This window comes from Macrobrachium nipponense, chromosome 9, assembly GCF_015104395.2.
Source record: "Macrobrachium nipponense isolate FS-2020 chromosome 9, ASM1510439v2, whole genome shotgun sequence".
In the NCBI taxonomy this organism is placed as follows: Eukaryota; Metazoa; Arthropoda; class Malacostraca; order Decapoda; family Palaemonidae; genus Macrobrachium; species Macrobrachium nipponense.
Window position 1 is genome coordinate 58877503 of NC_061110.1, and position 25042 is coordinate 58902544.

At 41.8% G+C, this 25042-nt stretch overlaps 1 protein-coding gene and 1 pseudogene across 1 annotated transcript in view; one reads left to right on the plus strand and one right to left on the minus strand.

Moving 5' to 3' along the window:
* The window catches only part of LOC135218638 (calmodulin-like protein 4), a gene marked incomplete at its 5' end in the record, with an annotated part of 23224 nt that extends 83 nt beyond the window's left edge, over positions 1-23141 (plus strand). Inside the window, 2 exons of the mRNA XM_064255078.1 lie at positions 16378-16509; positions 22929-23141. Of these exons, the coding sequence (XP_064111148.1) occupies positions 16378-16509; positions 22929-23119 (323 nt within the window). The remainder of the gene's footprint in view (positions 1-16377; positions 16510-22928) is intronic.
* LOC135218073 (uncharacterized) overlaps positions 1-25042 on the minus strand; it is a 60849-nt pseudogene that overhangs the window by 32554 nt on the left and 3253 nt on the right.

Sequence of the window (25042 nt, forward strand, 5' to 3'; positions counted from 1 at the left end):
CATTTTTGGGATACGTATATGAATCCCATAGTTAGGTCAAAGGGTACTCAATCTAATAGTCATTGGTAATCTTCAGTGTAAGTCTTTTAATTTTTATTTTTGATTGGGGCAAGCATATACCCTTAGGAGGATGAGTTATTGAAAGTACAATCAAAGTTATCAGACTTAGTAAATACAGGGGAGTAGTAATGTTACTGAATTTAATGTTCGAATTGCAGGGTAGTAAATAAGTCTTCATACTGTATTGCAAGCTGTTTTTTTTTAGTTTTAATAAGTTTGCAAGCTGTTTTTTATAGTTTTAATAAGTTTATGCAGTTATCCCAAGCCCAGAATTGCTATTAAATGATTAGCAGGTTCACAGTACATAATTAACCAGATATATGAGGCTGTATACCTTGCTTTTAGTACCCTTTCTTCACTCACCAGAGCTTTACCCCCCTTTTTTTTCTTGGTCTACACATGTGGATGTCGATTGTACTTAAAGTGATTCCCAAATTCCTTTCTTTCATTTTCTCTCCATTTATCATTCAGTGCCTCCAGATAGTTATATTTTTCTAAGCCAAATGTGAATAGGGGAATTAAGGAAGCCAATATTTTATTTTTACTTGTTTATTATATATCTTATCTATGCACTCAGCCCTAGTTTAATTTTGGTGTGTTTCTCCATGATCAGTTGATAGCCAAAAGTTAATAACAAAACATGGTTTAACATATGAGAGATGCAGTTTTTTTCCAAGTGATCCTGACCCAGCCATCTCATTGGCTTGCATTATTTATTTATTTTTTTTTATGGTTGACCCCCACAGGTATACTGTTCTTTTTGTTTCTGTGGGGGGAAGGCATTGATGCTTTTCCCTGCAAGGAGTGTCTCGGCTGGGCTTCTCAGTGGGAGATGTTTGGTAGGAGAAAGGGCCTGTTGGAGGAAACACACCATAGGTGTCACCGCTGAATCCATCTGTCACATCCTCTCTCCCACCTCCATTCCTATTCTGCATGCTTTTCATGGTGTTGCTCCATTTTTGAGGGAGTCCTGCCATCCTCTCATCACCAGAAGCATCCTTGCTCACTTATTTATCTGACTTACAATCCAGATATGAAAAAGAAATCTTCCTTGGATTACTTGGGAAAGATTGGGTCTATGTTAGATATTTCTGGTAGCCCATCTTTTGCAGTGTTCTTGGACTACTTAGCAGAGGAGGAAAAGGAGCCCTCTCCTTCACCTGCCCCTCCTGCTGTGTTTGCAGATGCTGCTTCAGCGTCCATGAAAGAGGGAGACCCTCCTGAAGTGGTGGTACTTCTAGTGGCAGATCCCCCAGTTGTCCCCTCCAAGTTGACACCTTTTGTTCCTGCCTCAACCTTCCCTTCAGTGTTGAAGACCAGCACAACTGGAGAGAAGTAAAAAAAGTAAAACATTCTTGGTGCTCTCCCTCTTGATCATCTTTCATCTCTTCATCAAGCTCGTCTGCCTCTTCCTCATCCTTGACTTCTCTTTCCAATATAAGAGCATAAAGGAGAAGTCTAACACCTTTTACAAGAAGTATGTACTGTTAGGCTTCATGCAAGCACTTAACCCTTTTTGGTCACCAGCACTTGATCATCAAGCCTCTGTTAGGGCAGGTGCTCCTGCCCTTCCTCACTCAAACAAGAGGCATGCTTCCAGCGCTTCCAGGTGTGATCCTTAAGGATCACCAGTGGTTGAGTACATTTCCTGGTTGCCCTGCATTTTCTCAGTCTAAAGAGAGTGCATGCATAGTTGCTCAGGATATTCTCTCCCCTTTGTGCCTCAAAGGAGACAGGGAGTGATAGGTGTTCTCCCCCACCCCTCCCCCAGACCTCCTGGGGGGTAAACAGGAGAGTCAACACTGTCATCTTGCTTGGTGCATTCATGTACTTCAGAGCAAGAGTGTGCTGAGCAGTGTCATTCTAAGGAGAGGTTTCATTTGGGCTCTTCCTTTCCTACACTGGAGGTACAAAACAGGTGGTGCATGTACCTTCCCCTCCACCTGCTGCTAGCTTGGGTGTCATCAAGTTCAGGGGAGTTGCTAGGATGGCAGTTAAAGTCCAAAAACCATGTAGACAAAGACTCTTGAAAAGAGAAATTTTTTTTTTTCACAAGATTGGGAGCATGCAAACAAGCAGAAATATGGTGCATCTTTCTTGCTATAGAGGGTGCAACTTTATCCTTGGAAATATGTTTCTGGATGGTCCTAGTTCTCCAGAACCCCTTCATTCAAGTGAGCAGTTCACCCATAGCTCTTTGTGAACACACAGCTACACTAAAATGTTGTGTGTGGGTGTGATTTTTTATTGAAATAAATTGTGGGGCTTAAGAAGGTTGGAGATTGCAGCATACCAAAAATTCAAGTACATAGATAGAAAAATAAGTTTAAAACATACTCTATGCAAGATGTGACATTGGTTTCTGTATTACTGAATAAGGACTTGTTTATGCCCAAAACTACAATTTCTTCACTATGAGAACATAAAGACTCCATCAAAGGAGTTGAGGATGCTAAGAAATTAAAGCTGATACAAAACAAAGGTCACAGACAATTGAAAAGTTTGAGAATTTGTTGCTAATTTGGATATTAATAAACATTACCTTAATATAATTTATCTAGCCCTAAATCCCCAAAAACCGCACCAAAATTTACCACATTGGCAACCCTGTTACCTCCTATTCTGTCCGCCAGTTGGCAACACTGTCGTTGACAGATACGAAAACCTTCCCTCAAATCAGTTGTTAACGAGCGCGTGTTGTTTACATCACGGCCGCTCTTATAAATTTCCTTAAACATTTTTGTGCCTTTAAAGCTTTCATTATTTGTTAAATGAGACTTTATATGATTACCACTCACGCATTACATCACGAAATAGTGAATTAACTTTGATTTCTGTAGTGGTTCTTATCTTAAATTACGAACTTTTGCGCGACCCGGAACTACTGACCTGTCCAATTCTACAATGGATTACCAAGAAATTACGATGCTTCCTTATGCCACAACATCAGGAACTGCCCGGTTTGTGGGACAAGGATGAGTAGCAGGGAGTATGAACCACATGACATTTGTAGCTCTTGTCGTGGACAGGTTTGTGACTTGACTTCTCGTTGTGACGTATGTAAGCCCTGGTCTGACGAGGATATGACTGCTTATATGAAACGCCAAACAATCTTGCAGCGTAAAAGATCGGTTTAAGGAGAAAAAGAAATCGATTGCTAGAACTGTATCTAACGAATTCTTTGACTTGGGCGCTCATGATTCTGGCTCTTCGGTTTCGGTATCGTACGACTCCGACTCCGAATTAATTGATGCTTTGCCCCCTGTACAACCGGTAATTAGTGAAGTTATTTCTGATGTAGATTCGAAGATTTTGGCAATGGAAAAAACTACCTGGAAAAACAGAATTTTAAGAAATTACAGCTTGTTCTAGGATAGAGATATTTCTGCTAAGTTTAACAATCTGTCAGAGAATTTTCAAGAAGCCTTTACTAGAATGTCTAACACACTTTTAGATTCATTTTCAGCTCCTCGTCAGGTACCTGTCGACAGCACCATGGGTAACGGTGCGACAGATACCCCGGCTTGTGAACCCCGTCGTGGCGAAGGCCTAGGGGGGATCCGGTCCGGGCAGGTGCCTAACGAATCTTTACCCAACGTGTCCCCTGTTAGTCCCGTAACAGTGCCAAAGGGCGCTTATTTAGGAGAAGGGGGGAGGGATATTAGTGTCAGACCTAAGATAGCTAGTCGTCAGAGGAAGTTTCTAAGTTAGGATCTGACGATGATGATGATGATGACGCGGATTCGTGTGATGGGGTTGTGATTATGATGTTTCCTCGAATGGATGTCATGATGTAGAATTCAAGAAACTTTTTGATTTAATTTTGAGTTTTCTTCCTCAGGCGAGGCCTAAAGAGCAGAAGCAGCCTCCGCCTCGTTTTGATTTACAGAAGGGATTTTTTTCTTGACGGTCCTTCCCTGGTCACGGGAATTTTTACGTTTTCCCTTTGGCCCAGAGGTTCGCGAGAGTGAGGGCGGACGTTGCCGCTAAACTTTCGAAGGTGATCGGGAAGGGAAGAGGAAGCTCTCTTTCTCTTCTACGACACCGGAGAGGAGTTTACCAGGTGGCGGATGATTCTTCATTCTCTCGACCCCCCAAGCCAAATCCTGATTTTGTCCGACTTTCAAGTCAACCCTTGCCTTCTAAGGCTTCGGTCTCTGTCTCAATTGAAGATTTTATTGCTATGGAGGCTGTTATGAGCTCCTTACAAGAAGCTCAATCCTTCAATATGTGGGTCCCGGAGGGCTTTTAATGTATATCAAGGACTCCGGGTTTGTTCCTCCTGATGCTCCTCTTTTTGAGAAATTCTGCTCATCCATTTCAATCACTTCTGTACATCAGAACGAGCTTGCTGCTTCAATGCAGTCCTTTCTTGTTTCTCTAAGGCGTTAACCTGTATTTGTTGCAGTTACCCTCCTCTGTATCGGAGATTCAGAGAACCCGTCTGTTGTCCTCTTCTCCTTTTGGCGATTTTCTTTTCGATATTTCTGTGCTTTCTGAGGTTTTGAAGGAACATCAAGGTGATGCCTCTTCCCAAGCTCACTGGGCCTTATCAAGAGCTTTTTCCTCTGGTCTTCCTCCCGTTCCTTCAAGGAGTAAGCGTAAGTTTAGGACCAGATCTGTACCTTCTGCTCCAGCCCAACAACCTCCTTCTGGCTCTTTTTTCCAGAGTACATCTCAGCTTGCTGGTGCCTCTTCTTCATCCTCTGGTGCTCACCCTTTGAAACGCGGGAGAGGTTCTTGGCGTGGCTCTAAGGGCAGAGAAAGAGCTCACCTCCAGGAGGACCTTCTTCTTCTTCTTCTTCTTCTTCCTTGTCTCTGCGTAAGAATTTTCGAAGTAGGAGTCATCACCTCGCCTGAGACCGCAGTAGGAGCTTGTCTCTCCCGCCATTGGTCAGCTTGGCAGGGGAGAGCGGTGGATGCTTGGGTGGTGGAGGTCCTGAAGGAAGGTTACGAGATCCCTTTTGTTTCCAGACCTCCACTTTCCAATCGTCCTCTCGAGTTCAGCAGTTATTCCCCTCACTCAATCAGGGGTCAAGCCTTGGAGAAGGAGCTTTCGGCCCTCTTGGAGAAGGATGCCATAGAGCGAGCTCCTCCTTCTCCCGGGTTTTACTCTCGGATGTTTGTAGTTCTAAAGGCCTCGGGTGCCTGGCGCCCCATCATAGATCTTTCGGTTTTGAACAAGTTCATTCTAAAGTCCAATTTGTTCATGAAACTTACCTGACAGATATATATATAGCTGTATTTTCCGAAGTCCGACAGAATTTCAAAACTCGCGGCACACGCAGTGGGCGGCCAGTGGTAGTACCCATTCCCGCCGCTGGGAGGCGGATATCAGGAACTATTCCCATTTTCTATTCATATTTTTTTCTGTTGCCGGTCGGTAAACAACTGTTTACAGACCTCCGCCTAGGATTTTGAAACTTCATTAGCCACTTAAGTATCCTAATTATTCTTTCGATTATTAACTTGGATTTGTGGCTAGGCATACGCTATCGTAAATTTTTTCATTGCATTTGATGTCTGAAGCTAGTTAGCCTAGTTTCAGACTTTGTTGTCTGCATGGTAAGGTGAGGCTACCGTAACTTTCGGTAGACACTCGCTTAGTATATATGACGTTTACATGTTTTCTTTGCATAAGGTAATTAGTATAATGTGTGACTGATTACAGAAGAAGGAGGATTCATTTACGCATTTTAGAGCGTGTTAGAATCAGGAGTTTTCCTCCACAGTAAACAGAAGTTAGAAATAATGAACCTTCTAACCTCCTGTAGATTTTATTTTGCCTAACCCTGTGGTATGGCTTACGAGCCTAGAATAAGTGTCCTGCTAAAGGATTACATCAAGTAATCTTAGACTAAAGTGCTCGCTCTCCAATCAGTGTTGTGAAGTGTAGTGCCCCTTGTGTTGTGGAGGGGGCGTCAGATCGGCCCCATAATGCCTCTAGGCCTGGACCTCTGTCGGACTCCCAGGACTCAGGGAGAGGGCATTTTGTCGAAAGCCGCAAGAGGGTTATCGGGGGTGGCTCCCCACCGATCTGGCGTCCCTTCGGCAGAACCTGTTGACTCTTCCCAGGCTGCTAAAGATCGTGCACGTGCACGAATCTTGAAGGATTGCTTCTCGTCCTCCGAGGCGTCCTCCCCACACAGGGGTTGGAGTTCTCGGAAGGACTCGCGCCCCCTAAAGAAGCTTTAGAGAAAGAGGACGCTTCACGTCCTCTCTCTCGTTACGAGAGGATGAAAGAGTTAAGAGACCACATTTTCCCTTTTAGAAGAATGCACTGGCTCTTTTCCTAAGGGACATTTAAGGAGGCTCATTCATCTTGCCAGAAGAGTGATTTGAGCCTCCTGCGAGAACGCTCATGTATATATCATTTATACATTATTAAGGAGGCTCATTCATCTTGCCAGAAGAGTGATTTGAGCCTCCTGCGAGTGACCGCTCATGTATACATCATGTATACATTATTAAGGAGGCTCATTCATCTTGCCAGAAAGTGATTGCCTCCTGCGAGTGAACGCTCATGTATATGAACGCTCATGTATATATCACTTATACATTATTAAGGAGGTTCATTCATCTTGCCAGAGTGATTTGAGCCTCCTGCGAGTGAACGCTCATGAAGTTGAGCTGTTTCAACCTCGCTAGCATTCCAAAAGAATTTGGTAATCAAGGACATTCTTGATTCCACCTTTTTGAGGAGCAACTCAGTATTCGTCTCCTCTCCTCATTGCGCTCCGTATACGTTATGTAACGTCGCTTTACTTCGATAAAGCAAGCTGATAAGTTTGACGGCCGGCAAGCTGCTTTGCACAGTCAAACAACTTATGTCTCTGGTCGGCATAAGAAGGGCAATTTAGACGTGAGGAAGCTTTTGGAGGTGCTCGACGTCCTATAAGTAGAGACATTCTCCAGGACGCTCGGCAAGCACCTTGCGGAAGACGAAAGCCATACGTCTTCCTTTAGTGTTCACACTCTTCAGGAGCAGCGTGCGGCTCTCCATGGAGACTCGCATGAGGACGTCCCTTAAAAAATATTCAATGTCATACGCAAAACGCGGTTCGTCATAACATTGAGATGTTGGCAAGGTCGCTCGCCAGGACGCCTCTTGGCGGGCCTTGCATGCATCAAGGCGCTCAACGAGTTCCTCTCTGAACGTCGTTAGAAGACTTGGTGTTCTCTGCTCAGACACGCTCGTAGCTAAGCAGGACGTTTTTTGAGGACGCTCAGCAGGACGCTTTCCAGGACGCTTTTGAGGACGCTCGGCAGGACGCTCAGCAGGACGCTTTTGAGGACGCTCAGCAGGACGCTTTTGTGGACATTCGCCAGGACGCTTCGGTGGAAGCTCGGCAGGACGCTTTGCGAGAGAAAAGACTTGTTGAAGGCGTCTTATTTGCTGTTGAGGACATTTCTTTACAGAAATTTTTAAAGGATTCGGAGTTAGCGGAGAGACATACCCGAATTTTTTCTTCGATCCCTCTTTCCTCTTCATCGATTTCTTTGAGAATCGGGAAGATTATATACTCGGATTCCTGGGTGACTTCGGTCATGTTAAAGGGTTTTCCCCTATTAGCAAAGTGCTAATAGTTTGTCAAGTCAGGACGTTTTCCCCATTGTCATTTAAGTGGGGGACCCCTCATAAATGGGTAGTTCTCATTGACATAGATTTTAACGTTTTTATCGTTTAAGCGGATAAACTCATTAACAAATTTCGGAAGAGCTCTCATTCATTTTCAGAGGCTCATCCGGGTTAAGAGAAAGACTTGTAGACTATCCAAAGGGAGTAGCTGGCACAGGCAGATAGTATTCTGTTCACCATTGAAGCTTTCCTTCGAAGACTTCTCCTTCACTCTTTTGATAGAGATCGAAGGTGGTCGACTCTCCAATCCTATTTTGTTTTCTTGAAGGAAAGAATTTAGGATGGAGATCGTTGTTCAGAATACTATAAATATACTACGTATATTAACCTCGCGACATGATTCTACTAAGCAGTTGAATTGTCCGAGGGGGTAGCGCATATCCTAGTTATTCTACGGATTGCGACTTAGACGAGAAGTATTCTAATTGAACTGCAACATCAACTCAGCTTCTGTTTATTTAGCGAATTTTGTTTCGTTTAAATATGCCTGCTTGAGAGTTTCCTTTGGCTCGATAATTTCATACCTATCCCTTCGTAAAAGGAGTAGCTGGCAACTCAGGCACATAGTGCGAGACGATGATCAAGGCTGCTGTTACTGTGATCTACGCAGTACCGGCTAGCTCGGTGTCATGCGCGGTTGGTTACGAATGGCTGAATAAACCGTCTCTCTGCCCTACAATCATGGATTTTAGCCTCGGGTTGAGGAAATTTCTAGTAATCTTGAATGATCATACCTGCCGTTTACTTAGAAAATTTCAACAAGATATCTCTTATACTTGTTAGGTGCGGGTTTACCGCACGGTAACATTCTGTACGAATCTACCGCGGCATAGCACTATAATATGCTCTCCTGCTTATGCAAAGCGCAGCCTTATTTAGGGAAGGAAGCAGGCTGAGTGAGGGAATGGATGAGTTTGCTGGGGACCATTTCCTCGCTGGAGAAGCTTGTTTTCCCTGAATAAACAGCAATTCAGACCTCTACAAATTTTCCTCACGAAGAAATTGGAATAACATCAAAGATCTTGTAATTCTAATTTTCTCTCAACGGCTTGAGGATCACCTCGGGTGATAGCGAGAGGGTGACAGACATCCGAACAGAGAAACAGATGTTCTGGCACATTGACTGAAAGAATTGGAAGCCAAATTGGTCGGCTCTCCAGTTCCTCGAAGGTGAGTTTGGATCGAGTGGCCCAAATCATCTCGGATAATTTCTCAGCTCTCTCATAGCTCGAGAAGAGAGAATTGGTTATGGGCTTGGGCACGGAACGTAACGATCCTCAAGAGGTTCGTTAAACTAGTGCAACGTCCGTGCGGGTCTTCTCGATCGAAGGCAACAACTACTGACGTCTGAGTAATCCTCACTTAGAAGTATGTCGAAAGTGAGGAGAGACTGAGGGAGTCCTTTCGTTAAGTTTTTTCGTAATATTGAAGACGAAGGAGCTTCCTCTTAAGTTGTTCCCTTATTCATGATCCTAGAGGATTAGCTTTAGTCGCCACATGTTGGCCTCTAAGAGGTTGGATTCACAGAGGTCAGGTAATTCAGAGAATTGTCCAAAGACCCTTCCCGAGAGAATCTGTGTAATCTAACATCGTCACTTAGTGAAGTATCTAATATCTCTCCTCTCTGACTCTGAAGGCGTTCAGACTATCGAGAAGCGATAAGAGCTTCAAGATTAATGGCAGTCTCTTGGCCAAGGCAAGCAGTGCTGCCTATTTTCAGTTTTCAATCAGAGGGGGCCGTTTCTGGAGATAGTGAAGGGAAATGACTGTTCCTCCACCTCGACCTCTGTGAATTTCGTTATGGTTCTATCTTTCCGTATGAAGTATGAGATAAGATAGAAGTCCTAACTGTTGTAGAATATGCAAATATGTTGTTGACGGCCTCTAGGCTCAGAGATTCGGTTCTGTCAAACAACAAAGCTTCACGATCTTTGAGGTCTGTGGAGATCTTGAAATTCTCTGGATCAAAGGTTCCGGCATGGAACTTAGACGTAGTCTGAGTTTCTGATGCCAAAAGCATTTCGAACCTATCCTTTTTTCTGCGAACTTAATACACGTGACCAGAAAGGCTAATATTCTAACCGCTCTAGCCACGGCAAGGAGGGTTAGTGAGGTTTTAGCCATCATCAGAGGTTTTGGCTTTAAAGGACATAATGCGGTCTGTCCGCTAAGCCTTCCGTTCTTGATAAGAACGAAAACCTGTCTAACCATTGACCCGAAGGCTTGGAGACCAAGGGTATGGCACAAATTATTGGGCAATGGCATTAGAGAGTCCTGTGCCCTGTAGGGTCTCTCAAGTTTTATCTTGATAAAACTATAGAAAGTCAAGGTCAACGGACAATCTGCGGTGTTCCGTAAAAAGACCAGACTAGTTCATGTCCAGAACACCCTGGCATGATAGCCAAGGAGTTCTTTAAGAGGTCTCATTCATTATGTGTTTGCATAAAGATTTGAGATTTTTTCTTAATATCAATGCTCAAGAGGTAGGGTGGCGCGGCCTCGGAAGCATTTCAACAGAGCATGACACTCAGTAACATCCTGAGTGCCACGCTTTTGCGAAGCAACTCTGGGTTCGCTTCACACTCCCGACAATCTGCGGTGTTCCGTAAAAGACCAGACTGGTTTCATGTCCAAGAACACCCTGGCATTATAGCCAAGGAGTTCTTTTAAGAGGTCTCATTCATTATGTTTTGCATAAAGATTTGAGATTTTTTCTTAATACGAATGCTCAAGAGGTGAGGGCGCGGCCTCGGAAGCATTTCAACAGAGCATGACACTCAGTAACATCCTGAGTGCCACGCTTTAGCGAAGCAACTCTGTGTTCGCTTCACACTCCCGACGGGATGTGAAGACGACATTTCAGATCCGTAAGTCGCTAGGACCATACATATCCGTAGATATATTATTGGGTGCAAGAAGCAACACGAATCCTATCCTATAGAAAAGGGATAGGTGTGCTTTTAACTTTGAAGGGTTGGTCGCTTGAGGCGCGTTCCTTTTCTTTAGCCTAGAAGTTATGGAACTAACTTTGATAGGTTAGGTCAGGTGGTGGTTTTAGCTTCGGTGCCCTCAGAAGTATGGTCATATGGTCTAGTCACATTGTGGTCACGCCCACCCGTTGACAGATCATCTAGAGCGCACCAGCATTACAGGTCCTTCTAAGACCCACCTATCGCTGGCAAACTCTAGTAACTGCAGAAGCCAGACCTTTGGTGGACAGTAATCACGAAGTCGGCTATGCTAACAGGTCAGGAACCAAGATGCATATCATCTACTTAATTTAGTTTCCCAAAAATCCTATTCTGTCTCTTCCCACCATCCGAAGGTGGGATTCAGCTATATATATATCTGTCAGGTAAGTTTCATGAACAAAATGTTATTGTTATAATACAATTAAGTTTGTTCATACTTACCTGGCAGATATATAATTAAAGTGCCCACCCACCTCCCCTCAGGAGACAGTGGCACTGATAAAATATGAATAGAAAATGGGAATAGTTCCTGATATCCGCCTCCCAGCGCGGCGGGAATGGGTACTACCACCTGGCCGCCCACTGCGTGTGCCGCGAATTTTTAAATTCTGTCGGACTTCAGAAAATACAGCTATATATATATCTGCCAGGTAAGTATGAACAAACTTAATTGTATTATAACAATAACATGTTCAGATGGAGACGGTCCAGACTGTTCTTTCATCCGTCAGGAGGGGGACTGGATGATTTCCATCGATCTGCAGGATGCTTATCTGCAAATCCCCATCCATCCAAGAAGCAGACCTTACCTTCGGTTTTTCATGGACTCGGGAGTTTTCCAGTTCAAGACCCTTTGTTTCGGCCTCACCACTGCTCCACAGGTTCTTTTCTCGGGTGATGGCTCCTGTTTCAGCTATTCTGCATCAGTTAAACGTAAGGATGCTTCGGTATCTGGACGATTGGCTAGTCCAGGCCGAATCTCTAGAGAAATGTCTCCGGTCGAGGGAGATAGTTCTGTCTCTTTGTGTCGAGTTGGGCATTCGTGTCAACTTCGACAAGTCCAATCTAATCCCTTGCCAGATCATGACTTATCTGGGGATTGTTTTGAATTCCCAGATTTTGAGGGTTTCTCCACTCAGAAACGGATAGACAAGCTTCTGAGTCTGATCGAAGAATTTTTGTCCTCCGTAACGCAGCCAGTTTCTCTTTGGAGGTCTCTCCTGGGCCATTTGTCATCCCTCATCCAACTGGTTCCCGGAGGTCGTCTCAGAATGAGGTCCCTTCAGTCGACACTTCGCCAGTCATGGGATTTCGTGTCCGAGGACACGATAGTCGCCTCTTCTCCACAATGTCAGAAGGATCTCCGTTGGTGGATGCAAGTTCACCGCCTCAAGTCAGGGACATCTCTTCTTTTGGTTCCTCCGGACCTAATGTTTTGGTCAGACGCCTCGGATCAAGGTTGGGGCGCACACCTGGGCTCCGAAGCCGCTTCGGGCCTTTGGTTAGAGGAGGAGAGGAGCATGTCAATAAATTGGAGGGAACTGAGGGCAGTGTACCTAGGCCTTCTTTCATTTCAGGAACAACTGTTGGAGTCGGTTGTCGCGATCTTTGTCGACAACACCACAGCAGTCTCGTACTTGAGAAACCAAGGCGGCACACAGTCGGATCTTCTCACTCAAGAAGCCCGATCAATCCTGTGTTGGGCAGAAGACAGGGGGATTACGTTGGTCCCTCAGTTTATCCTGGGCCATCACAACGTCTTAGCAGACGCCTTGTCGAGACCGAACGAAGTTCAAGGGTCGGAGTGGACACTTTGCCAGGAAGTCTTCGACAGCCTCAGGAAGAAATGGCCTGTCACAGTCGATCTGTTTGCCACCCCACTGAATTTTCGGTGCCAGATATTCTTCGCCCCTTACCAGACTCCTCAGAGTGCCGGGACAGACTCTCTTTTGCAGGACTGGGAGGGACTTCAAGCCTATGCTTTTCCTCCGTTCTCTCTGGTGAGGTCAGTCCTCAACAAAGTGAGGGCAACCAAGCGTCTGGATCTCACCTTGATCACCCCCTTCTGGCCACAGAAGGAGTGGTTTCCCGACCTTCTGGAAGCAGATCTTCTCAAACAACCCCATTTTCATCGGTTCCATCAGAGGCTCCACATGCTTCATCTTCATGCCTGGAGACTGTCAGGAGGTTCTCCAAGCACGAAGGGTTCTCCTCCAGAGTGGCGCGACAGTTGTAAATTATCAGGCTAAATGGTCGGTTTACAGACGTTGGTGTAAGTCTCAAGGACATTCAATTTCTAGACCTTCCTTACCGAAAGTAGCGGAGTTTTTAGTTCATTTACATCATGACAGGGCCCTGTCACCTTCGTGCATTAAGGGTTATAGGTCTATGCTTTCCTATGTTTTTAAGGCAAGGCTTCCTGAGATCTCTTCATCTTATGTCATTAGAGATTTACTTCGATCTTTTTCCCTATCTCGACCCAGGCCGCAGTGTTCGCCTCCGACATGGGACGTTAACAAAGTCCTTCAAGCCTTAAGGTTCCCTCCGTTTGAGCCTCTGAATTCTGCCAAATTTAGGGACCTCTCTTCTAAGACACTCTTCCTTGTCTCACTGGCTACAGCCAAGAGGGTGGGTGAACTGCAAGCACTCTCTTTTCTGGTTGCCAGATCTGGACAAGACATGATTTTGTCATACCTTCCTGAATTTGTCGCAAAGACTGAATCGTCTGATAATCCCATTCCCAGGTCTTTCGTACTGAAGTCGCTGGTCGACTTTGTTGGTAATTTAAATGAGGAATTAGTTTCTTTGCCCTGTTAGGGCGCTCTCATGTTATTTACGCCGCACGAAGGACATTCAGGGTCGTCCCCGTCATCTGTTTGTTTCACCCCGAAATGTCAAGAGACCTATTTCAAAGAATGTGTATCCTTTTTTCTTAGAGATCTGATCGTTAAAACTGGTGGTTCGGCTGCTGGGAAGACCAGACGCCGAGAGCACACAGTATTAGAGCAGTTGCTACATCAGTAGCTTTTATGAAGAACGTCTCAGTCGCCAAGGTGCTTGAGGCGGCGACTTGGCGTTCTAATTCTGTTTTTGCCTCTTTTTTACTTGAGGATATTTCTCTAGTTCTAGGCGACCTTCGTTCTTTGGGCCCGTTGGTGATGGCAGGACAGGTCGTCAGACAGGAGAATTAGGTAGTCTTCCTGTTTTACGTTTGGTTGCTACCTGTATATTATTCATTAATTTTTTTTGTTGTATATATTTTTTGTTTTTGTATTATAACCCATGGCAGTTTTTGACGTAGTTATAATGGGAATTAGGCAGTTTGGTATTTAGGTGTTTTTGATGACAAGGACTGACTGCTTGGCAACTCATGCTGCTTCCATTTTCAGTGTGAAATGGTTCCAGCCACTGGGTTGTCGGCACTGGCGACTACGCTTCTCCCAGAGTCGATGCTGACCTAGGACTAGCCACTGGTTCGCTTGTCCTGACGACTCCTGCTTCTTCCACTGTCCTGGAGAGGGAATTAGTCGATGGATCGTCTGCTGTCATCTGGTGACTCGCTCACCATCTACTTTTTGTCTCACCTGTCTTCTCGGAGTCAGACACTCGTGTGAGATCAGGCGACATTTAGTAGCCCTGAGTTTCTTGTTGACGAAGTCGGTTGCGTTGATACACCCCCGATGATCGTGTAACACGAGACCAGGTTGGACTGTCAGGCATTCGTCCTTCGGGACTGAATCGCCTTTTTGCTCCGCGCTCCTTTCTCTTGGCACCAGAAAGCTCGAGTTAGGAGTTGCTCATGAGCCGATTCGTTGCTGGCGACTTCGGGTTGCGTTGACACACCCCAAGGTTTGCTTAGCTTTGAATCGCCCAGACAGTCCAGACACTCATCCTTTAGGGAAAGAATAGTGCTTGATAGTCTTCAGGTGCAGCCTTGCTGTCCGCAATTCGTCTGACTGGTCACCTGGTCGGGCACCTGACTTTAGTACAGACGGACTGACTATGCACTTACTCCTTGTCCTGTGCTACCGCAGTTGGTGGCATTATGGTAGGAGACTTTGAGTTGTTAGTATCTTTGACCTTGGGTTGAGTTTTGACTGCCTATGATATATATTTCTTTGTTTGTTTTCTCCTATTCTGTCCGAAGGGGAAATTGTATTCAGATTCCCTCCTCCTTTTCAATGTGGTTAATCAGGCTAGATAAATTATATTAAGGTAATGTTTATTAATATGGAATTTTTATTCTAAAATTAATATTAATAATACTTAACTGTATAATTTATCTAGTCCCACCCATCCTACCCCACGATCTGCCTATCACAACTGATTTGAGGGAAGGTTTTTCGTATCTGTCAACGACAGTGTTGCCAACTGGCGGACAGAATAGGAGGTAACAGGGTTGCCAATGTGGTAAATTTTGGTGCTGTTTTTGGGGATTTAGGGCTAGATAAATTATACAGGTAAGTATTATTAATATTATTTTAGAATAAAAATTCCATTTTCGAATGTTAGCTGGTGATGGTGTTTCTGAAGCAATCATATGTGAAAAGGCAATGCAACTTCTTGGTGATCTCTTGAAAGCCCCTGGAATGAATGCTGATACAGCTACATAGTACCAAAGTGTTCAAAGCCATTCCAGGCTGATTTGAGACTGAATCCTGGAGAAGTGCCATACACAGTGTGGTGGGATATGGTGAGGTGGCCAGTTCTGACAAAGATGCTTCCAAGAAGTGTGATAATAAATTTAGAAATGCAGAAACTGAAAGGTTTTCCCCTAAGTGTTCAGTTTTGATGAGACAGTCTTATTTTGGAAAACGGTGTCAAACATGACTTATATCACTCAAGAAGAGGAGTCATTGCCAGGACACTAGCCAGCAAGACAGATTCACACTTTTTCCCTTTTTTGGTAGAATGAAAGTCGGGATTTAAATTGGTACAAATCTTGAAAACTTTATATCAATTTTGTTATCGTACTGAAGAGATAGTAGTATATGAAATAATTAAAAGCTTAGTAGACCAGAAATTTGTTTTAATTAGGAATTCAATATGTATTATGGTCTTGAATAATCATATCATAGAGATCATTTCCATAAGACATGTACTGAATTAGGTCCTATTTCAACGCAAATGGGCATTGGTGAATCTGAAGTTTTATTATAAAGCTTTTTATGTAGCATTTGAGTTACAGAGTGTTATTTCTTTAACACAAAAGTAATTTGTGTGCTAAGTAATTGGCAGTTTGAAGGTGGATACTGTAGTCTACATAGGAAAACATGAATGAACTGTAGCCTGCATTCACTATGAGGTGCCACTGTTCTTGCTAACAAAATGGGATCGTGTACCTTTACAAGTGTATTGTCTCATTTGTAAGGGATCTGATTATTTATACTACTACAGTATTATATTACGTATAGGCTTAGTTATAGTGTACCTTAGTTTTAAGTTTTAGGCTTTCTTATTAGCCACTCCTTTTCAATTGAATGATATTTTTAGCTTTATAGACCCTTTTTAACTATGTAATATTTTAAACTACAGTACCATAAACAGAATTTTTCTTGACTTATACAAACGCTATCATGCAGATGCCAGTGACTTTAGAGGATCATTTACATCTTTTGAATTTTAATATCTTTTGTGTGTGTGTGTACATATAACTAATTAGTGATGAATTCTTAATTACTGTCTTTCCAATATTTTCATTTTCAGAATTTAGGGAATGTTTCTCATTATATGCTCGTAATGGCCAAATTCGCACATTGGACCAATTGACAGTCATAATGAGGTCTTTGGGTATGAGCCCAACAATATCTGAACTCAAAAAGTATTTCAAAGAGAAAGGTTAGTGTAAGTTTGTGTTTAGTATTCTCTCTTAAGTACAAGTTGAATTAGCATTTCCTAAACTGCTACATTTTGTAATGTTCCAGTGGTCAGTTTCAACAAAAACCCATTACTTTAAAGTAGCCTAAACTGTGTCAGCATCAATCTTCAGACACTCCATATGGAAAAAGTGAGATCCCCTTTCCACCCTGTTTTCCTTTGAACAGCTGTTGTGGTTACTTATTTTCCCTGGTTCATGTCATGTTAAGTTAAGTACACCTGTCTGTAGTTTAAGTTTAGTTATTTTACATGAGTTGCTATTTTGTAATTAATGTCTCCCCTCACAAAGCTTTTACATGTTATTTTCATAAGTTTCACACTTAATCCTTTGCTTATCCTACATTGATTTTTATATTTTTACGTAGTGTACAAAAACAAGGGTACGTATGTTTTTCACCTTTCCTTTAATATATCATTTAGGCTTAGCTAGTTTTGGTAATTGCATTTGTTAGCAAAACTTGCAGCTTACCTCTTTTCTTTTGATATTTGCTTTCATTGATTACATATTTTTTCATTAATTTCATAGGAAGCGTGAATTGGTTTAAGCTTATTTCTGGTTAAGTGTACTATTTCTGCAAGAATTAATTATGTCTCATTGTAGACTAATTAGTACTCCTGGCAAACAGTGCTGAAATACCTTGGCCAGGGAGGAGGAAAACCTTTGTCAGCTTTGCCATTCCTGTAGGGGTCAGTATACTTTCAGAATTTAAAATTTGTTGTAAGTAAAGTGTTCCTGCATTGGTCCTTTTTTTAGCTTTTGAGTGTTCATCTTTTGTTGTTCATCTATTACTAGGCTCAGTTTAGCCATTTTTAATTTATTTTCTTTTATATGGGATGAATGTTACTTACTAATAAAGGTAACTTAACCTTTTTGCCAGTTAGGTGCAGTCAACATTTAGAAAAGAATACCACTTGGCTGACCTGGATGGATTGTCTAGTTCACCTGTTCACCAGGTGTGTTTCAGTGTTTTAGTTCTCTTCAGAATTCTTCTCGTCATCATATTGATGAGTATATACTGTACTTCTGGCCATTCAGGATTTTGGCTGTTATGATCTTTTTGTATTCTTCAATTGGATGTCTTCAACTGAAAATATTAAGCTTAAAAATATTGGTGTCAGTTGTAGGGGTCAGAGTGTGACTTTAACCTCCAGTGTGAGGAAGGCAGAAGTTGTATTTAGTCTACAGCTAAAATGTGGAATAGTTTGCCTAGTGCAGCTATGGAATCATGCGACCTTCAAATGGTTAAGCGAGGAGCAAATTGACCTCTGCTTTCTGCTGACATCCCTGAATTCTGGTGTATCAGTCTTATTTTGTATTCTCTCATTTTTTATTTATTTGTCACCTTTTCCTGTAATTGGTATCTTTCTGCGGGCTGATTTTGCTTTGGAGCTCTCTTGGTTTTATAGTTTGTTGACTCTTTCCTTAAGAGTTTTCAGCTGAAGAGTTCTAAAACATCTGTCTACTTTCACAGTGATGAAGAAATTCCATAGTTATAGGAAGAAAAGGGAAGCAGGTACAATGAGAAGGCAGCTAGTCAAATTGTGACTTGAGTTGGTTACTTCCTTTCCAGCTTCCTCACGTATTCCACCTTTCTCTCACAACACACCTCCCTCTCCTCTCCCAAATACATTAGAACTGGAAGATAGTCTGATTTTGGAGCAAATCAGGGGTTTAACCAAATCTTTGCAGGGTAAAAGAGCCAGTTCCCAATGGTGTGCATCCTTATTAACATTCTCCCAATAGAAAAGGTGTCAATGTTCTTGTCTGTAAGTAGCCCAAGTTCAGGATTGGCCCTTAGTCTGTAGGAAGCCTCTGCTACAGGGGAACTGGGTCATATCTCAGGGCGTGTTGTTTTTTGTGCCTCTAACCTCTTCCCCACATTCGTCAAAGGCAATAGTCGTATTCCACGATTGGCTAGGGACGTGTTCAGCAAGCATAAGTCAACAGACCAGTTATCACCTCCATCATCAAGTCTTAATAGTAGCAATTTAGGTGTATAGTTAGAACCTAGTGATGTAGGAGATAACTGTATTGTAGATAAGGTTCATTTTTATACAAGTAACTTACTAAATGATTACATAGCTTTAGTTTCTACTTTACACGGCAGCTCAAAATTCGAAAATCGCAATAGTGCTCTTTTGTTTTAGGTGTAGACAGTTTGCCCCTTCCCACTACCTGGGAAGAATAGGTACAACACAGCTAGAGCCAACAATTCATTTCTGCTGGTCAATGACTAAAGTCGTTGAGCAGCTCTCGTTGAATTTGTTATTATCACAGGATAGTTTTGGCTTGCTCTACATTTGGTGATGTACTCTCGTTGTACTCTCTTTGATTTTTGGTAGCACACTAATATTAATAGTTAACTTAGCTAATATTCATTATTTTGAATTGTGTTTACTTCATTATGTAAGACCCTAATATGTCTAGCATTAAGTATTGCAGTAAGGGCTGCTAGACTAGACTTCCTTCCTTCAGCTATGAAGTACGACAGACATTCTATTTGTACTTCATGTAGAGGACAAATTTGTTTAGAGGAAGTTAATTGTGAAGGATGCCATGTTGCAGGATTGGTTGACCATGCACCTCTACGCCTTCCTTCCCTTCTGCATGGTTCAGGAGGTAATCAACAAGTTCTGGACTCTTCAGAATGTCACGATGACTTTGGTGGCCCCCTTCTGGCCTTGACAGGAATGGTTTCTGGACCTCATGTCACTACTGACAGACTTCCCAAGGTTCTTACCACAAAGAGCAAATCTGCTCGACCAGATTTCCTCCACTTCCATCAAGGACTGTTCACTCAGGTCCAGACAGGTTACAGACTGTGAGGAAACTCCTCCAACAGAAGGGCTTTTCAAAAGTAGCTTCAGAGGCTGTCTATCAGGCCAATTGGACAGTCTTTAGAGATTGGTGCAGAAGACATGATGTTTCTTATTCTTCGACATCTTTGACAAGGATTGTGACTTTCTGCTATACTTAAGGAATTCTAGAGGACTTTCCTGTTCCACTGTAAGATGATATAGGACTATGTTAAGCTTGTTTCATCGTAGCGTAGTGGACATCTTGAATGACCAAGACCTTTCGGATCTCATAAGGTCTTTCGACACTTCGAAGTCTTAAAGGCGCAGGAGCAATCTCGAATTTGGACGTGGTCCTTAAATGGCTGGTGAGTCCCAAGTTTGAACCCCTTCAGTCTACATCATTGAGAAATCTTATGAAGAAAACTCTCTTGCTGGTAATCTTAGCCACAGCCAGGAGAGTAAGCGAATTGCACACCATCGACAAAAGAGTAGGTTTGCACAAGGGGATGCCATATGCTTCCTAACCTAAGGGTTCTTGGCCAAGAATGAGGATCCTAACAAACCCTGGCCTAGCTCATTTATAATAAGAAGTCTCATGGAAATATTAGGCCCAGGGGAAGAGGAGAGGACTCCATGCCCAGCAAGGACTCGACAATATTATCTGAAAAGAACGGAGACGATTCGAGGTCCCTCAAATAACTTGTGGTGCTCGGTCCAGAACCTGTCCCATACTATGTCTAGGAATGGACTCACATTTTTCCTAAAAGAGAAGAAAAGAGAAGCCCATGCTCAAGTGGGTGAGGAGGACTTAAAGTTAGTGAGAGTCAAAGCTCATGAAATCAGGTTGGTAGCCACATCGTTATCCTTTAGACACAATGTTTATATTTCCTCTATTTTACAAGTTACATACTGAAAGTGTAGATCGGTCTTCGCGACCCATTACTTAAAAGACGTGGAAGTGATCTTTGAAAATTGTAGTGCTTTAGGGCCGTTATCAGTGGCTAGCAAGGTGTTTGGGGAGGAAGTTAGGAAGCATTTCTTCCTACCTGTCTTTTTGCTTTGACTTCAGGTGTTGAGTTCAAGGGGAGCATGGGAGCATGTGGTATTTGGGGCACCACCCAGCCTTATTTTATGGTTGGGTAGTGTTAATTATGTAGCATTTGATTTACAGTGTAGGTGATGATATTCTTTTTGTCTGGTCTTTGTTAGTCAGCTGTATGCCCAGAGCATGAGCAACTGACTTCCTTTATATACATGTGGTCACCGAGTTCATCCCATGCTACAAAGTTCTACTGTTGTAGAGATGAGTCAAGCCAACCAGCCACACCCTACATGGATAAGATGAGTGCTGAACTAGAGGCAGTATCTATCTGTAGCACCTCTCTTATCAGGTAAGGAACACCAAGCATTGTTGCAATGCTTATACTTTCTAACTATTTTTCATTATCATCTATAATGTTAAGGTTAGAAATATCCATATCCCACCCCCAGGTCAATATGGGATTCAGCAATGTAATTACTTGGTAAGTTACAATATATAAAAATGACATTTTTATGATAAAATAATATTTTATATATATTCTTACCATGTAATTAATGTTTTGTATATATTCTTACCAAGTAATCACAAATCAGAGCCCGCCCTCCCTCTCTGCATATGGGAATGAGTGGTAACAATGCTTCTTGCTGAAGGTGTTCCTCTCTTACCCCGTAAGTGGACCAGGCGACACCTACACCGTCAACATAAGTAGCGCTACGTACTGTGATTGTCAAATTTTAAGCTGCCGGCATGAAACTATAAGCAATGTAATTTCTTGGTAAGACTTAATAAAACAATTTTATCATAAAAATGTTATTTTTTCAAAATTAAATGCTTAGATCTCAAAGAATACTGAAGCAAATTCATCGAAACTATTACAGTGTGTAGTATAACTGTATATCTGTAATTAAAAGAGGGGAAAATTATTTTTGAGTGCAACTTAATTTTGCCATATTACTTTTGAAAAGTATCAAAATGTTTTTTCAACTGCAAAATTTATGAACTTGGAAGTCGAAACTTTATTTCCCCTTTTGTATTTTTCCAGTATTATCTGTATTATAAGTGGTAAAAATTTTAAGTAAATCCCATCAATCATAAGTTAGCAACAAGCATTTACTTTATAATGGGGCCTTATGGCATCAGCACCTCCCTTTAGGTATATTTTTGTTTGAACTATCAAAATAAGCAGTTATATCAGCATTTTGGTTGAAGGTATTTCTCTCTCTCTCTCTCTCTCTCTCTCTCTCTCTCTCTCTCCTATAGCTCTGGAAGGGTTGGAAGTAGCAAATCACGCCAGCTTTCCTGGATGCTGATTGCCTTGAAATAGGCAGTGACATAGAAGCATTGTGGGGGTGGTTCCAATATATTGCTGATTTTTGTTATTTGTGGTTGTGGTCCTCAACCCCCACAAATACGGGGGCTCGACTGTAATACTGCATGATTTAAAGGTACAGTGAAAATAATATAATCTATGACTCCTGAGTTAACTCAGGAATGTAACCATAAAAAAAAATGATCCACTATACATATATTAAAAACCAACTTATGAACAATTCAAGATACAAAGGGCTGTCTGGAACATAATTCGTTTGTAAGTTGGGTAGTGACTGTACTCTCAATTTCCCTTTCAGCACTGAATGGCCTCATAGGTCTCCCCACACTTGGCCTTTAGCCTAAACTATACTCCATTTAAGAGGTCAGCACAGTTTATCAACTTCAGTAACCTTTAAATTAAATCGTGATACATTATATTGAAGTACAAATAATTGTAAAAATCCTATCCTGTAGGCCCCCTTCCACATTTTAGTAGTTTTATTTAAGGGACTTTGAATGAAATTGGCCCACTTGTGCTGGAATGTCATACTTTCTCCCAGCCTAAAGGAAGTTGAAGGGGTGGGTTTGTAGAATCATCACCTTTGTAAGCCTTCTCTCTGTCCTAGGGCAGATTACTAACTGCTGCTAAAGCTTATTAATCATTGTCAGTATTGTTCACCTTTTGTTCAACAGAGGAGTACAATCTGTACCCTGTTTTAGCAAGACCATGTCTGTTTGTCTGTCATGGTCATGGTTAGCCTCAATTTCCTTTTTGGATCTAATTTCCTTCACTCTAAGCTTTAAAGATTCTGTGCCTTAGGTTTTAACAGCTTCATGGCTTCTAGACACTGAGTCTGTCACACCTAGATAGTTATTCAGGACATTGTTAAGTAATCTGTTAGTACTGAAATAAAATGTCAAGTAATTTTTTTTTTTACAAACCCATTATTAAATGCAAAATTGCCCTCTATACATCCTAGTGGCAAGTTTAGACTACAAAGAGAATGAATGACCATTTTTCAATGCAGAACCATTCAGAAACCCAGATGCATATGTGGAAAGGTGGAAAGAGGAATTCCTTTTATCACAAAGTAGCAGGGCCATATGATAAAATTTATTTTGTTTATATAAATAAATATACTACTGTATTCAAGTTTATGGTACTAAAACGTGAAAAATAGGAAGAAAGAAGTTCGGTAGTTGTATATTTCTCACTTTATTTTAACAGGTGGCAAGATGAGTTTTCCTGATTTCCTTGATGTTATGCACAAACACAGCCAAGTGGAAAGGATCCCTGATGAGATCTTAGCTGCTTTCAAAGGGCATGACCCAAGAGGTACTGGAAGCATTCCCGCACGTGACCTGCGCCATATTCTTCTTCAGTGGGGAGAGAGACTTAGTCACAAGGAAGGTAAATAATGATGAACATACTTTAGTTGTTCCCTACTCATGAACATGAATGTAAGTTTTAAAGTAAAGGTGTTGGAAACAAGTAAGAAGTAAGAGAGAGTTATGGATTTACACACTAGTGTCTAACTTTGACAGTTCAGTCTTAGGTATTTGTATCAGTGGTTTGGAGCAATCACAGCATGTACTGTTCCTTTTAGTGTCTGCATAAATAGTAGTAGTCAAGCAGAAATGTGCTAAAAGTGGAGTATGAAGTCCTTAACAGTTTAACAGCTTTTTGTTTACAAAATCTTTAAGTCAACATCTGCTGCAGGATGCTCTTCAATCCAGGTACTTTATATCTTCTGGGTACCAAAATCTTTGACAAAAATATGCATAGATCCAGAATCACTCCACATATTAGTTTCTGAGACGGAATTATTCTGTTCCAAGTATAAAATTAAATTAGTCTGTTGTGAAAACTCCCTGGATAATTGCTGTCCTTGCACCCTTAAGACAGATGTAGGTAAAAATATATGGTGAAAACTACTAGATAATTTGCTGCTCGTGCACCGGAGACAGAAGTAGGTAAAAATATATAAGTGGGTAGTAAACAGGCCGGGCTAAAATATATGCAAGTACCATCCAACTTCCAACCAGCTCGACATCTGACCACTCATACTTACTACCATACTTATAGCAGCGGGGTTGGGCAGGCTGATGCATAAGAGTATGTTGCCATGTGACTGTTGAGAGCTCTCACATCACTCAGGCAGCATCAGTTTTGAGTTACCATGCCCTATCAGCAGCAATAAGCATTATTAACTGGGCTGTATTGTATATACAGTATACCTAGACTAGGCAGACTTTAATGTTGGCCAGTTTAAGAAAAACACATCAGTGGAAGAGGAAGATATGCAAATGCACATTGGTATAAGAAAAAATTGTTAAATTTTCTTTTTACCTTCCATGGGAAGTTGAAAGTAAATATATCCAACCTTGTGCAGGGTCTCTTCTCCAATACACATGTAAAAATATGCTAATTTTACCAAGTTACACAAATTTTTCAAATTTTTTATTTTATTTTGTAAAATCACAATTACAGCACAATAACAGATAAGGACTAAAATCAGTAATAAATACTGATTATATTTATGATAAATACAAGATGTACTGAGGTGGGGATACGCAGTACGTTTAAGTGAGTTATACATGTTTTTTCCAATATTTCTGTGCTTTATTTTGCAAAATTACAAGTACAGGCAGTCCCAGTAATTGGCAGGGGTTTTGTTCTTGGAGCTTGATGGTAACCAAAAATTGCCAATAACTGAACGTCAAAAGTCTACGGGTGCTGCAATCCACCTTTAGTGCCCTAGACTGGTTAACACCATCTTAGTGTCATGGATAGATATTTTACCCTATTATGTAATAATTCTTAAATAAAAATGTGGAATTTAATTTGCCTAATCCTTTGCTATGGTCTGCATGGTAGTTCTACAAATTTTATATAACAGATTTGATGAACTTACAGGTAAACCTTGGCTTAGAAAGAAAAGTCACCTTTTTTAGAACACTTAACGATGTCAGTTTTCATCTCCTTGATATAGTTTTCCTCTTCTTAGTGGAACTTCCTATGTTATTTTCCTTCATCTCTGTATTTACTTTATCCTCTACATAGTTAAATAAGTTAAATGTAGAAAAAAAATATAAAAGTACCATTAGTAAAGTTGTAATCGTTGCTTAAACATGTACAGGCAGTCCCTGGTTATGAGGGGGGGTTCAGTTCTCGGCGGGGTGATGATAAGCGAAAATTGGCAATTTACGGAGCTTACAACACTAAGTTTCAGTTAGTGGTGCCTCTGTATGTCTTGGCACCATAACTCTATTATCACCGCCGATAACCGAAACTTCCCGTTATGGCGTCATAAATTGCAGATTTTATGGTGCTAGACAAGC